The 15,021-nt window shown below is 52.4% G+C and overlaps 1 protein-coding gene across 5 annotated transcripts in view; it reads left to right on the top strand.

Annotated features, from left to right (window-relative positions):
- bcor (BCL6 corepressor) overlaps positions 1–15,021 on the top strand; it is a 61,360-nt gene that overhangs the window by 21,269 nt on the left and 25,070 nt on the right. For 4 of the 5 annotated variants that reach the window (XM_015364244.2, XM_069179202.1, XM_015364239.2 and 1 more), the window contains exons 2-7: positions 88–216; positions 5,048–5,126; positions 5,995–9,036; positions 10,513–10,569; positions 10,986–11,151; positions 13,798–14,133. In XM_015364244.2, coding sequence (XP_015219730.2) covers positions 131–216; positions 5,048–5,126; positions 5,995–9,036; positions 10,513–10,569; positions 10,986–11,151; positions 13,798–14,133 — 3,766 coding nt within the window. In that variant the 5' untranslated portion in view covers positions 88–130. The remainder of the gene's footprint in view (positions 1–87; positions 217–5,047; positions 5,127–5,994; positions 9,037–10,512; positions 10,570–10,985; positions 11,152–13,797; positions 14,134–15,021) is intronic. The other variant, XM_015364243.2, reaches the window with a different exon arrangement.

Here is a 15,021-nt window from a genome sequence, read left to right as displayed (position 1 = left end):
AACGATGAGCCTGAAGCAGGCGGCTGTATCCTCAAGTCTGGGCAGCGAATCTCACAGATTGTGTCGGTCTCTTTTTTTTTTTTACAGGAGCCAACCTCGGAATAAAATCGACCGCACTTAAGGGGACATTATGCTCTCCGCAACACCCCTGTATGGAACAATTCACAACTGGGTGAGCAATGAGAGGGTCCGCATGTGTGGAATTAATGAAGAAAGGTTAGTGAGCCGTCTCCCTCCCTGTCCCCTGTCCCCTCCTGTATTCCTCTGTACTTCTGCTTGTCCACTGTCTGTGTGCGTCCGTGTGTTCCTTGCTCTGCTTTTTAAAAATGTTTCGTACAACAAACGCACAACAAAAAGTAATCCTTGAGGTGAACTCTATAGCTGTTGAGAAAGCAATGTCACTAGCCTAGCTATCGATACATTGAAGACTGTATTCTCCGTAGTATGCAGTACAGCGCAGTGCAACATAACTTGACCCTTCCATTACAGGATTTTGCTGCAACCAGTTTCTTAATGAGTTAATTGATAATTGGAAATCGATATAACAATTAAGGAGCTAGCTGCATCAAAGTGCTGTATTGAAGTGGATTGGAGGGCTGGCAAGTTAAAGAGTTCAGTTACAGTGGCACAGTTCTCAAGTACTAGAAGATGCCTTCTAGATGTAGGAATGTGCTTTTTTTTTTCTTCAGGTCATCTGTGAAATGTCTGTTAAACTGTTCACATGTAGCATCTATGTTTTGGTGCTGCCAGTTGGGTTGGGTTGGGTTCTGGATCCAGGGGTACACCACCTGCTGTACGGATCGCACTCAATGCGGTTTTTGCAGTTGGTCAGCCCGTGTAATCAAATCTGATCTTGAAGTCCAGATTATGAACTTTAATATTAACAGAACGTTGGGAGAATCCAAGCACAGCTTCACACAGAAAGTCCCAGAGGGCGCAGGAAGAGAGGTTCTTTTTCACCCCCCACAGAAACAGGAAGTGAAGAGTTAAATTAGTCTGTCTGGGTGCAGACCCTCGTTCAGAACGGGAAACAGTGACCCGTGATCACTGCAGCAATGCATGATTGTTCTCACTTTCTCATGGAGACATGACGTCTTTAAGGCTGCTATACTGCTGTTAAGGAACCGATAAACATTTGCTTCAGTATTCACCCAGTCTCTTACTCTTTGCACAATTCTTAATATAGCTTTGATATGAAATGGGACTGAACCTGAACAGGCCTCCCTGTTTTGCATTGCCGTCCGCTGGCTGTCTGGAGTCGATGGGTCTCTTTTACTGGAAGCTTGTTTGATACCACACCAGGGTACAGACTTGCCAAAGCCCCCTTGAGTAATCGGGGGGGGGGGGGTTGGCCTGAGAGGAACTGGACACCGAGAGCCGCTGTAGTTGTTGCTTCTGCCCTGATTGTTGTGCAACACCCGGGGTGGTGTGGCTGAACTTTGTCCTTTGTCCTCACTGCGCTGGGATCCATTGACAGATATCAGGGAGCGGGAGAGCAGCACCTCAGCCGAGCGCAGGTTTCCAGAGCCCTCACCTGCGATTAGCTGCAGCGAGGCGGAATTAAAATGCTGAGATCGAGCAGGCCTGCAGTACGCCCGGGCTCGTCGCCTGCTGAATCGCAAGCGGTAGCGAAGCAAGGACAAAAGGGGTGACCTTACTAGGAGGACAGGGTGTGGGCGGGCGAATACAAGAGCAGTTTCTCGGGCCCCCCCGTCCCCCCCCCCGCCCGCCGCTCGCCCCTGCCTCCGCCGCAGCGACAGCTTGCGGACGGAGGAGAGCGAGGGTTCAGTCCCCTCCGGGCTGGGCCAGCGCTCGAGCCAGAGCCCTCACAGGGATGGGAACGTCTCCAGGAGCAGGAGATTGATGGACCCGAGGCCGGCGCAATAAAAGTGGCATGCTGGGATTTAAAGCCGCCAGTAGCGGCGGCAGCGGCGGAACAGCTTTCCAGAACAGGCACATCCTTTTCCCACAAGGACTGCGTTCCTTGTTTTTCCACCTCGCGCTCCCTCTCCCCTCCACACACACACACTCACTCACTCACTTAAACCGACAATGACAACCAATCAGATAATAGCCTCTGGTGATTAGAAATCCTCTGCAGTTTTGTGACGGAGACTTTACAAATTCCCCAGTTTGGCTTGGCATGTGGAGGCATGGTGGCTGGTGCCTGTAAAGTTCAGTGCTTTGTGAATCCCGTCTTTTTACAGCGCTTCACTCTTGGAGCCAAGCCTGTCTGTTGGAGCCGTAGGAGAGGAAATGCCTGGATTCAAAAAGATTTTTCTGCTCCGTTAGCATGCAGAGGCGGCGTACAGCTCTATGCAGGATCAGTTGCTGCCTCTTTTTTTTTTTTTTTTTGATCTGCCTTTGCTTTGTGGGTCAGCGCTCGAGCTGTCGGATTAACCCCTTGAACAGCCAAATCTGCCGCATCCCTTGGCAGAAATCCTTCCCAGGAGGGGCTGGGGCCGTCCTAGCGGCGTTCAGACGCGGCCAGCGCCGCGACGTCGGTCAGCTCGTCCCGAGAGTCGCGGGGCATTTGGATCTGGGAAGATTGCGCCCGGCGCAGGCCCCAAGCCGATGGGCTGGGACTGGTGCTTGTGGGGAAAGGGAAATTTTGTAGACGCGTTTAAAACCGGACGAGCTCACAAATCCCAGTGGGGTCCCTCCCCCCCCCCCTCCCACCCGAAATAGATGCATCGTGTTTTGAGAAAGCAATGGAGCTGATGCATTTATCTCCTGGAGTGCCGCCTTTTACCCCTGTCTTCCCATGCATTCAGATAGGTAGCTGTGATCCTGCATGGTGTCCTTTACAGAGTCTTCCCAAAAACAATAGGCCCAAAAAATCGGACTCGCTGTAGCTCATTCAGCTGACTTAACCTTTGAATAGTTCTAAAACCCCTGGGGAAAAAAAAACCCAGACATGGGTGGGAAGTTTGCTTGAGTCTGCTGGGGGTATTTTCTACAATGTGGTGCATATTGAGCAGAACTTGTGACGATCTTCTCGTGTTTTCAGGTAGTTTCTGTTATTTAATTTCCCAGGCAAAACGGACCCTAGAACTAAGATGCCGCCCGCCCTCAATAATGCTTTTTTTTTCTTTGAAACGCACGTTCTCCTTGGCTAGTTAGGCACAGATAGCGTTATCTGCTCTGGCCTTGCAACTCCACAAGTAAGGTGATCTCATAAGCCTGCACTCTCTCTCCACCCCCCCCTTTCGTTTTAATATCCAGCAGCTGGGGTGTTCTGATGAGGGATGTAGCAGTGCTCAGTATTCCAGACAGACAATTATATGACAGATGATTTGCTGCAATGCCTTACCCTGTAACCATTCGGAGGAAGTCATTAAATTTTTATCCAGTAGGAGTGACGACTTTGCAAAAAAAAAAAAATCTAATCGTAAAATCTTGCCTTCGTTAAAATGCTCTTAAATAGGTAGTGGTTAAACGCCCCCTCTCACCCTTCCTCCGAATACAGCAAAAATTCGTTTTGATTCAAGGGGGCCTCTCTAATGCTTTGAAGGGAGGGATCACCCCCCCTCCCTCCGAACCCCAAATGACACGTGAAGATTTGAAGCATATAATCTTCTCCCTCGCTGGCACGCTGAATGCGGAGGGTCAAGGAGACCACGGAGGAGAAGTGTTATTGAGGCTGGGGAACGCTTCTCCACAATGAGAGGCTCACCTCCGGGGGGGTGGTGGGAACAGCAGGCCGATCCACAGCACTCCAGCGCAGAGGGAGGAAGGGGGCGTTCAGTGGGGGTTTGATGCCAGAGAGCCCGACGGTAGCCGGGCCCTGCTGACCTTATTTGTGAGAGGGGGTGGAGCCCCTCTCTGGTTTGGTGGTGTGGAAGCCACGGTCTGCTTCCTGTCCACCCGTCCTGCAGTGGCAGCACTGCTATCTAAAGATAAGGCTGGGTCTGCATTATTGAAATCCTGGGCCCGTAAACACATCAATAAGAGAAGCATCATATAGCAGCCTAACGACGGCTCCTATTATGTCATTTCCCAGCCGTGGGCTGAAAGGCAGCGCTAGGTGATTGCATCTGGCTCTTGTGTGTAATGATGAAAATTTCCTTCTGGCAGATGACAGCCATTTTAGCCCCAGGATTATGAGATCTGCCGCCGAGGTATTTCTTATCAGTGCATTCATTCTGTGATAACAAGTCCCAGTGCACGGCCCTGGAGAGGCGCAGATGTGATGTTCCCGCACTGGAGTGCTGCAACCAGTCGGGGAAAATGGAGTGATCGCGTTATGTAGCAGCGAGCACGTCGCAGTGCACAGGCGCTCGGTGTTTCTGCGCGTACGGTGCCTGGGCAGATTGATGCGAGCCGTTCCTTGTATGAAATTACAAGGGTTTTTTTTTTTTAGTGCTTTCAAGGGGTAGAGGACGTTGGGGGCAGAGCTCTTTCATCTCTGCTTGGAGCAAACACGTTGGAGACCGCAGCAAGATCGCAGAGTAGTCGGAGAACTCCAAGCAGCGAGTCCTTCCGATTTTCTTTTCGTGTGAAAGCTGATGTAAATGAACATTTGAATGGGGCAGTGTATAGTGCACGCACACACTCGATCCTGCGCAAACTGGCCTGTCAGGCCCTTTTTCTTTGGGACTTTTTGGTTTGGTGGTCAGAAGCAGGCCTTCAGTTTGGAAAATGGTATCTGTGAAGCAGAAGCTCTGAAAGGTGCGTCTGCACCTGACCAGACGGTACTGGATGTTCTGATGCATTATGTTACATTACGTATTGCACCCACTTGTGTGCTTTCAATGGCAACATGATTTATTGATACTAAATAAGATATTCAGACGTCCATTTGAACAGGCATGACAATTCCGTCTCTGGCCTTGAGGTAGTGTTAATGAACATAATTAAAACAATATTAGAATAATAATTTTGATTAAATTCTGTTACTAGAAGTAATGTGGATGTGTGGATTTGATTATGAAACGCAACGGGCCATCAGGACATTTTTAATCTTCCTAGCGGTGTTTTGCACGACAAGAGCCACAGATTCAGCCTTATGATTCTCGCCTCTTAACGCAGATTTTACTGTTTGCAGGAAAGTCCCTGTAGCTGATGGGGAACCCCAGAAAAATAGGTTGGAATTAAGAGAAGAGAATCACATTACACCCAGCATGGTAAGAACTTTAATTTTATTCTCTTTTTTTTTTCCTCCGTGGAAAGAGAGCTTTTGTGGATGACTATTGAGTAGCTTCTGGCAAAGAGCAAAACTATCTTCAGCATAAGCAACACTTTCTTCTCACAACCATTTTCTTTTGCTTGTGTGGACTAGGTGGTCCTGGAAAATAAGCTTCTAAAATATGTGTATATATTGATTTATCTGTTGTTTCTGTACATGCAGTTCTGTTTTATATGCGGCAGAAAAAGAGGACAGCGCAGAGAGCAACGTAATAGATCTTTGTTGAATTATAGCCTTTGGGCATTTTGAATGTATAAAGAACTTGCAGTACTCTTAAAAAGGAATTAAACACACCGCTGAAACATCCAAACATTAACATTTCTTATTAACTGGTGAATTTCTGCATATTTTAGATAGCCACACCGTTGTGTCGGAAGAGAGGGCCCCCGATGTATTTAAAGCAGGTCCTTTTTGCTAAAATCAATGCCCTGTTTCACTTCCTGGACATTGTAAACTGGATTGTGTCCTTTTAAGAGACTCTGTTTTGTCTGACGTAGGGCTGATTGCAAGGTCTGGGGGTCACATTTACTGGGTCTGTGCGCCCAGCTCCTGTCATTCACTCAGTTTGACATGAAAGCAGTGTCGTGGCTTATCGCCTGTTGTCAGTCTAAACAGCCGCCTCCGATTCTTCGCTCAACTGTGTTGCTTGGCTGGCAGCATCTTTAAAAAAAAAAACGGTCTGTCATGAACCCCCAGTAGAACCGTGTGGGAGGCGCACACACCCTGTTAAATTGGCGCTGGCCTCCTCTCCGGCTCTGCCGCCGCCCTGCGTCTGACCGCCCGTGTTGCTCTGCTCCCTGCCGCAGGTGGACGCGGGCGCCGCCTGCAGGATGAACACTCTGGCGGCCCTCAGCATGGACCGGAACGCGCTGATGCGCGAGAGCCTTCGGGTGCACGGCGGGATGGTGTACCCTGGCATCCGAGCGCTGTCAGCGGACAAGGCCAGGGAGGGATCCAGCATGCCTCTGGGCTACGTCAGCGATCGCATTCCGGAGCTGCACTACAAACCCGCTGAGGTCACACTGGAGAACAGGAAGCACCCCAATGGCTACGGCACCTTATACAAGAGCCCGCCCCCTGGGCTGCAGAAACCAATGATGGTTCCTGGGGGTGGGGCAGAGGCCCTGGGGTTGGACCGCCGGGTGGGGCCTGCCGATAAGCAATCTGAACTGGGCCTGAATGGCAGCACAAGTTACTTACGACTCCCCTGGGTCCCCAGCCCTTACCCAGAGGCAGGAGTCTACCCTTTCCTGGATTCCACAAAGTATGCCCTTAGCATGTACAAGGCCTCTTTTATGTCCCAGCATTCCCCTTACTTACCCCAGCCGTTGGCCTATCAATCGGTGTGTGCTGGTGGCGGCAGCGCTGGGGGCAGCGAGCGATTTCTGTACCTGCCCCCTTACCCTCCTTCCCCCATCACCGCTTCGCTGGCACCTCCCATGAGGATCCCCACCGCCACCGTTGCCCCCAGTCTCTCTCCGCTGGTCCACTGCCAGGAGAAGAGCATGCAGAGCATCGGCCCCAGGATCCACCACGAGCCGTCCGCTTTCGGGCAGCAGCTCCACCAGCAGCAGCCCCAGCAGCAGCAGCAGCAGCAGCAGGCGCATCATCAGTCCCACAGCGATCGGCAGCACAGCAGCAGCAAGCAGAGCCGCGCGCCCTCCAGCAAGGGGCCGAGCAGCAGCAGTAACAGTGGCAGCAGCGGCCACTCGGTGGACTCGGCTTCCGTCCTTCTAATGCAGTCGCCGCGCACAGCCCCCCGCCTCCATCAGCCCTCTGCGCCGCCTCCGCACAGCCATATGGAAAGTCCGCCGGACTTCCAGAAGCCACTACCCAGAGGCCCTCCCACTTCCTCTTCCTCCTCCTCTTGTTCCTCTTCCTCCTCCTCCTCCTCCCAGTCGGTGTCTCTTCCTTTCCCCTTCATGGCTGGCTTGGCCCCGGAGCACCCTTCTCCGGCTCGTCCGGCCGGCCAGAAGCCGAAAGCCCGGGAGGGGTCAGCTGAGCACAGAAGTGGAGGAGGGGAGAGGAAAGCTAGCAAGTCCCCCTGTAAGACTGTCTCGGAGAAGCAACCGAGCCAGGCCCCTACCAAAGATCCGGCAGATAAGCCTTTGGATTTGTCTGCCAAAATAGCAAGCTTTGGAGCCCCTCCCAATGGATTTTCCCCCAAACTGGAAGGCATGGCCAAACTGGGGCAGTCCCCGACAGCTCGGTATGGGCTGCCCAGCCGGGATCTTCTCAAAGACTCCCCGTCCTTCTCTGCAGTGGGCACTTCTTCCAAACCTCCCGACAGGCCCGAAATAATCAGCAATTTACACTCCTCCTGGGTTGTGCCAGGCCACACCCCTCTTACCCCTGAGTCCAGCCAAAACATCGCCCCCCCCGTGATCAAGAACAAGACTCTGGAACGTGTGATGCACCAGCAGCGTAGTTCCTCCTGCCCCAGAATTGGGGAGTCCAACAACAGCCCCGCTGCTAATCCTGCCCCCACCTTGGTACCTGGTTTGGGTCGCCCAGCTTCTGCCTCCCCCTCTCCCAATGTCAACGGTGAATGGCCCAAGGCAAATCCCAACCTTCCAGAAAAAGTTACTCCAGCCAGCCACGCTGGCAGCCAGTCATCTTCTGGGCAAAAAGCCTCAAAGCCACCCAAGAGAGTGGAGACCCAGGACATTACCCATAAACCACAGCAGCAGCATCTTGACAATGGGCCCGCCACAACCCCCCTGTATTTACCACAGAATGAGGCCTTCCTCCCTCCAAGCTTAGCTTATGCCAACAGGTATATGTCGTACTCGGAGGGCCTGCCCCTTCCTCACTTACCTCTGGCAGCGAAAGGCCCCGTTTACCCACATCCAGTACTGCTGGGCAGTGGCAGCCTCTACCCGGCCCACTTGGCCCCGAAGCACGGACTCCCTTACGGCCTGTCATCCAGCCATCGGGAATTCCTCACTTACCATGACTCTCAGGAGATGGTCCATCCTCTGATGACACCCCTGACTCTAGACCCAAAACCCAGCGAGAGGCTTGAGCGGAGGTCCCGGTCCCAGGATCGCCCCAGGCATAACGAGGAGCCCGTTCCCAAAAGCCGCCCCGCGATGGAAGCTGCCGATCCCGTTTGCAAGCCAGAGAAGGAAGCCGAAAGGGGGCTTAGCCAGGGTTCGAAACCACCGAGCAAGCCGCCGGCGATGGACAAGGAGAAGATCGTCTGCATTGACTTGCTCCAGGACGACGCGGATGGAGGCTCCCTGACCACGAAACACTGTTTCCCCATCTCCAGGAAAGGAGACGCCCCGAGGCACCTTGGCGGCGGTGACTGTGAGGGCAGCAGGATGGGCAGCGGGGAAGGGAAAGAACCCGAGCTGAAGCAGCTCCTTCTTTCAAATCAGACTTTTGCTCCGAGGCCAGCCGATTCTGAGAGACAGCCAGAGATCTGTAGCCCTCCTAAGCTCCAGGATCATGGCCCCTGTGGGGAATTCCTCCCTGCCAGGCAGGATCCGGCTCGGAGGAGTCCCGCTCAGCCCTGCCCGCTCCCTGAACTGCTGGAGCAGCAGACGCTGCGCTGCGCCAGGACCTCGGGGGACAGGGCCGGGGAGGAGGCCGGGCTCAAAGGCGAGAGGCAGGGCCCCGGGGCCCCCCGGCCCCTGGAGGCGGGGAAGGACGAGGACGTGGAGACCCAAGAGGAGGAGGAGGAGGGGGAGGAGGACAGCCACAGCTCCTCCAGGCCCAAGAAGTCCAACCTGGCCAAAAGGATCGCCAACTCGTCCGGCTACGTGGGCGACCGGTTCAAGTGCGTCACCACCGAGCTGTACGCGGACTCCAGCAAGCTGAGCCGGGAGCAGCGCGCCCTGCAGGTGAGCAGCGGGCCTTGGCAGGGGAGAGGGGGAAGGAGGAGCAGGGCTCTGCACTGTTTACTCACTGGAATGCTTTGTGCAATACAGTCGCAAAATGCTTTGTGGACCAAGTGTCTGTCTTGACACCCGAGGTCCTGTCTTGGTAATGCCATAATCACATGGCTTCAATATCCCTCACGGCTCTGGGGAAAAAAGACATTCTATTCTTAGTTCTGTCTTCTAGCTGAGACATTGACTCCTGTTCCTGAAGCCCTTTATTCTGCCCTGGACCCCTCAATTAATTAACCCAAAAATAATTGTATTATATTTTAAGAAACTGAGAAAAAATTGTAGTTGGTTGGGGAGGGGGGTCAGGCTTATAGAGCCTATCCCAGAAGAGGTGACTTGGCTTTTCTTCCTCTCTGTGTGCTGAACGCATGATGAGTAAAAGCCTGTGTCTGGCATTACCATTCTACCCAAGTGATGTTCAGAAAAGCCCGATCTTGAAGGGGGGGGGAAGAAAGCAGCTCCTGCAGTCTGACCCTGAGCAGGTAGCTGGTGGTGCCTGCAGATCAGCCAGCAAGCGGAGTCGTGCCAAGTCCTCACATCCTCTTGGCTGGCATCAGCTCACCTCCCCCGCTGCTGCGCGCTGCGGTTGAGCAGCTTTCGCCAAGCGGGAGTTCTGTCAGTCAGGAGGGGGGGCAAAAGGGGCTAACGCAACACCGGGCCTGTCTCCGTGCCGCCCAGCGCGCCCCTCCTGGCCCTGTGGGCTTATACCCCTGGAGGGGGGCAGGCAAGAGGGCACCCCCCAGATCAGCCTGTGCAAGCCCACTTCGGACTACCCTGTACTAGGGATGGCCAGGTCTGGGCAGTGGCCCTGTTACGTTGTGCACCGTGTAGTCCAAACTGTAGGCGCATTCCCCCCGATCCAGTCCGAATCCCAAGATTCCCTGCAAGGGCTCGCCAGCCTGCAAATGCTAGCTGTCTGAACATCAGTTGGTGTGCTTTTCTAGTAGTTTACCTGGGCAGACGCGAGACGCTCAAATACAGTAGAAGAGACTTTTAAATGTACCACAGAAGTGTTTCATACTACGTCTTGTATTTTTTTGCTTGCATGTGAAGAGCCTATGCACAAAACTATCAAAGATTTATTTTCTTTAGTATTTAAAATATGCATCTGCCGCCCTACGGATCTATTACCAGAGATGGGCTTCTATCTTTTTACAAAGCAAAAAAAAACACGAATGATGCTTCATATTCTAGCTGCTTCTTGATGCAGGCTCCTCTTAGATACAGGGTGCCTAAAAGCAGAACCCTAACTGTCTGTAGTCATACTAGATGTAAGAAATGTGTAGTTTTGTTTTAGGCTCATTAATTGCGTGTGTCTGAAATATTCTGTCTTAATAGGGCTAAGGTGTATGCTGTTGTATGTTAAAGATGTGTCATTATGATTGAAATGATTGAAAGATCTATTGAGCACCCATTTTAATTACTTAGATGGAAGTCTTATCACAAGAGGACAGTAATTTAAGTCAACCTGCTGCTAACTGTGAGGTCAGTTCTTTAAATTTCTTATTACAAATTTAAATATTAAAATGCTGCTGGTTTATTATGGTTTCGCAGAGGGTTAATGCAGTTGATTGAAGTCAGTCTCAGGAGGGAGTTTTGCTTTTTTGTTTTTACTTCTATAAAAGAGGCTAGCCATATTTAAGAAATTGTATATTTCCGGGGGAAAAAAGAAGAGCTGAGCTAGAACCGAGAGAGCATGGAATGAAAGTGAAAAGGTTTTTTTTTCTTGGTGTAACTGTTGCTGTCATGTGAAATGCTGCTTCTTTTCATTTGCCTTTAGAGATTTTGCGATGTAAAACTAAAGTACTATGGAGAGGCTTAGCCAGGAAAGAACAGCCAGCTTGCCTAAGAGCTCGGCGTGTAGTGTTTTTTTTTCACGGCCGTTTTATGTATGCTTGTAGCGTGCAATGATGCGCTTCTCTGAGCTGGAACTGAAGGAGAAGGAGGGGAGCGGTGCGACGGGAAAAGACCTGGCAGACGGCCAGCCCGGCGAGAGCGCCGGGGAGGCCAGAGAGCAGGCCGCCCAGCACGGCTGCGCTGTCCTCCGCGAGGAGCCCGCGCGGGACGGTAAGTGACACAGCGCAGCGCTTCCGGCCGCCAGGCGAAGCCGCGACCCCGCCCCCCGCCTCCCCCCCCCCTCCGCGCGTCAAGCGCTCGGTCTATCATCTGCTTAGTGGACCAGAAGAGAGAAGGTGTTGGCAAACATTTCCACTCGTGCCTTCTGCAAAAAAAAAAACTGAAGAAGAAAGAGAGGGGGAGAGCTCACTTCTTTCAGTTTTTTTTTTTGCGCTTTGAAACACGCAGGCGTGCTTCTCCAGGCGGTTCATCATAGCGTGAAAACAGCGCAGGCTGATTAAACTCTTGATTATTTTTTTTTTGTGTGTGGTAAAAGCGCCTTTTAATAGCACATAAAAGACTGCCTGTTGTGTCCAAGCTTGGGCAACGTGAGGGCTGGCATGCCGAGAAATTGTCCTAGCCCTCTCCCCCCAGTCACGGTGGAGCGCCCCGGCTGAAAGGCCAGGCTCTCGGCCGCTCTGCGAGCTGTGAGCGGCGGCGGGGCCGGCCTGGTGTCCGGGTGGACCTGCGGCGCAGCTGCTCGGGGAGAGCGGTCTCGAACTGGGAGGAGGTCCGCGGTAGATGGTGCCCACACAGAGGCCGTCATTGTTGAGAAGCCGTAACCCCGAGTTCAGTCGCTGAAAGCCTTTGCTTGTTGTTGTAGGATGGGCGAGACCAGGGTGTGGGCTAGTATATGAAATGAATTCGGATCGCGTTTGTCTCCAATATGCTCCTCGCCCCCTTCTCGTGTGTGTTGGTGGCTGGCGTTTTGTTTTCCCTTGTATCGGTGTCCGTTATCGCGTTAGTCACCTACAGACTTGACACAAGTTCTGGGTCTACCCAAGTTTATCAGCGTATTATCAGCCGTGACTTTTTTTTCCCTTGCAAAAAGCTATCTAAATTCGTCACGTAGTTAAGACGTAAGCAAAAAAACAAAAACCAAGCTGTTGAAACCTCCTCCTACTGTCTATGTTTTGAATATAATCTATTTGAATACATGATGTATTATTTGAATGGTCTGTTGAATTGCAACGTCGAGAGGTGCAGATTTACAAGATACCTAGCAAGGGCAGAGACTACAATAGGAGCTGGTTTAGAAATTCCCGCAGTACTCAGATGATGTAGAAAATAAGACAAAAAAAAACAGGTGTAAAACATTTATAGAAGCCTTTAGATGTCTTTTTGCTTCCATAGGGACCTTTTGTTTGAGTTACATAAATTTAATAAGTTTCACTTTTTGGAAAGTAGCGGAAATTTAAAGTGAAATCTCACTAGTCGTGTTAAAGCTGTGCGCTTTGGTGAATATACTCTAAAGAAGAACATGTTTCATTGTTCCTGTCCAGGCAGTGTGTGGATTGTGTGCAGCAAAACTTTGTAGCTGAGGGGGGGGAGTTTGACAACGAATGCAAAGCAAGTTTGACCCCTTGGTGACCTTGTTATTCTTCTTCCATGTCTGGCAATCATTGGACATTTTAAGTGAATGGTGACGCCGGCTCGGTTGCTATGGGTGAAGTGGACAGGGTTGCCATGGCGATCCTTCTGTGGAGAGTTGCCATAGCACAAACATGGGGATAAATTATGGGATGCATGTGTCATGAGTCATATGATTGTTGTTCGCAGATCAAGTGATTTAAACCACTGGCAGTGGGGCTGCATCACATCTGCGAAGCTCACATGGCCGCCCAGGGCAAAGAAGGGAGCACGTTCTTTTTGAGGCAAATATCACAGTGCGCCACTGTCAACCGCCAGGGGTCACCCCTTCAGCGTGGTGCCTCCCACAACAGCCTGGAGGGAAGGATTAAAGGGCAGAGCTGGTGGCTTGTGCTTCGGCACACAAAAACCAACTACTGAGAAAACCAGAACCGACCACTGTTCGGACTGAACTGTTTTTTGGACCTTTGTTGGACCTTAAGGCCCATCTTGAAAGGCTAATAAAGACAGCTAGGAAAAGATTACCTAAGAAAGGAGCACGCCTGACAACCTTACATCCTCATTGGTTGAGGCCTGACCTGCGCAGGAAATGACCTCACATCCTGTAGCAAAGGTCTCGGCTTCCTCTCCCCAGGTGTCAGCCTGCCCCCCGTCTTGCCTGCCGTTCATTTCTTCGGGTTCAGCCGCGAACGGCAGCCTGTAGTTTCGAAGCCCGTGTTCTGCAGACGCCAAAGCAAAGCCGTCTTTCCTCAGAAGGGGCCGTGCCGGATCAGTGAGCTTCTTAACGCGCGACAAAGTTGCTCGGCCGTTCCGGACGCGGCACGCGATGCGCAGGACTCGTTAAAAACCACGCACTTTCAGAACCAAGTATCGTGCGGAAGCCTCGGGCCTTCAGACAGACGTTCACGTTGCAGTCGGTGTGGCCCTGGGACAGGCTAGCCAAATCGCGTGGGTCTGTCTGCGGGTCCGTCTGAATTGATTTTGCTCTGCTCCTCAAGGACCCGGCCAGTTTCTGGTCTGAGTGCGAAACCTCACGTTGCAGGCGAAGGGACTTGGGGATTCTGTTTGTTACGGCCTGTTAAACCAGTTCTGCATTTCTTAACTCCAGGCGATTTATGACTCTTTTTTTCTTAGCGAAGTAAAGCCGAGCGTCGCCGGAGGTGAAAAACTGGAAGCAGGAGGTTTACTTCTTTCTCTTTTTTCCCCCTCTTTCCCGGGCCTGTCTAGGTGTCCCGCCTGTGTCTGGGAACCACAAGAGCGCTGTCCTCCAGGGCTCCGGCGCGGAGAGGGGGGAGGAGGATGGGGGGCCGCAGGGAGAGAAGAGGGGTGCCGCCCCGCCCTGTGAGGAGCAGTTCCCCTGCTCGCGCTCGGCTGACGGGCAGGAGAGACGGGCGGGGGAGCACATCCGCCCGGCCGCCCCACCTGCGCCCGCCAGGAAACGCAAGCACAGCAGGGAGGGGGTTTCGGGCGAGAGCGCAGCGGAGGAGGAGGAGGAGGAGGAAGAGGAGGAGGAGGATCGCACCACCGCCGCCGCCAGGGGGAAGAGAAAGAGGATGCTGGCAGGTAAGAGCCCCCGTTGTCCTCCGCAGTCCGCCCCCTGCCTCACGCCCTCATTGTCCGGACCTCCGCCGCGCTGGCGGGCCGGTAACAAACCCCCACCGCCCCCAAAAGAACACAACTCGCAGGGCGTCTTCCTTCTTCTGAGGAAGGGCGCTGCCCTCTATCCTGCGCTGCTTTGTTACACGAATCCAGCTTCTTCTTTTCAGTTTTTGTTTGTGTCTCATGTTTTGGGTTTTTTTTTTTTTGCCCCTCGGCTTCTGCTTTGACTTTTTTTTTTTGCACCGTTCCGTTTCCAAAGGAGGGGGGGAGAGAGAGAGAGAGAAATAAAAGTCACAGATCAGCTCTCGGCGCACACGCCAGGCGCAGTGGGTCGCGGGATTTTAGGAAGCTGCCAGCCTGCTCTGCCAGGCGAGTCGGAACAGACACTCCTCTAGACTCGGGACTCGGGACAAAGCCAGCTGGCCTTTGTGTGGGCGTGTTTTATCACCATGACGTCGCAGAAGTGTTCGGCAAGTCAGGGGCAGGGATTGTCGTGGAGTCCGTCCCATTAACGTGACAATATCCCTCTTGTCATAGAGGTTTGTTACACCAGACCCTGATGTGTGGAAGGGTTCTGGTTGTGCTTAAATATATCGCTTCACAGTTTAATACCTTTTGATAGCCATGTTTCATTCTAGCCCCCTCCCTTGAAATGCATGCATGCACCTGTAGTGGGGTTTTTTGTGTCGTGCTGCGTCGTCTGCCCTGTCAGAGCGCAAGCTGCCTCACTTCTTGCACTCTGTGTAACGAAACCCCTGTAAGAAATTTCAGTGGCGCTTCACTTTTCATTTTCCGTGATAGGGGAATTCCTCCCCCCCCCCCCCCACCCAGAAACGTTTAGTTTGCAATTAA

The sequence above is a fragment of the Lepisosteus oculatus genome, chromosome 15 (genome assembly GCF_040954835.1).
Source record: "Lepisosteus oculatus isolate fLepOcu1 chromosome 15, fLepOcu1.hap2, whole genome shotgun sequence".
Classification (NCBI taxonomy): Eukaryota; Metazoa; Chordata; class Actinopteri; order Semionotiformes; family Lepisosteidae; genus Lepisosteus; species Lepisosteus oculatus.
Note: the sequence above shows the minus strand (reverse complement) of the source record. Positions and strands in the feature narration are given on the sequence as shown.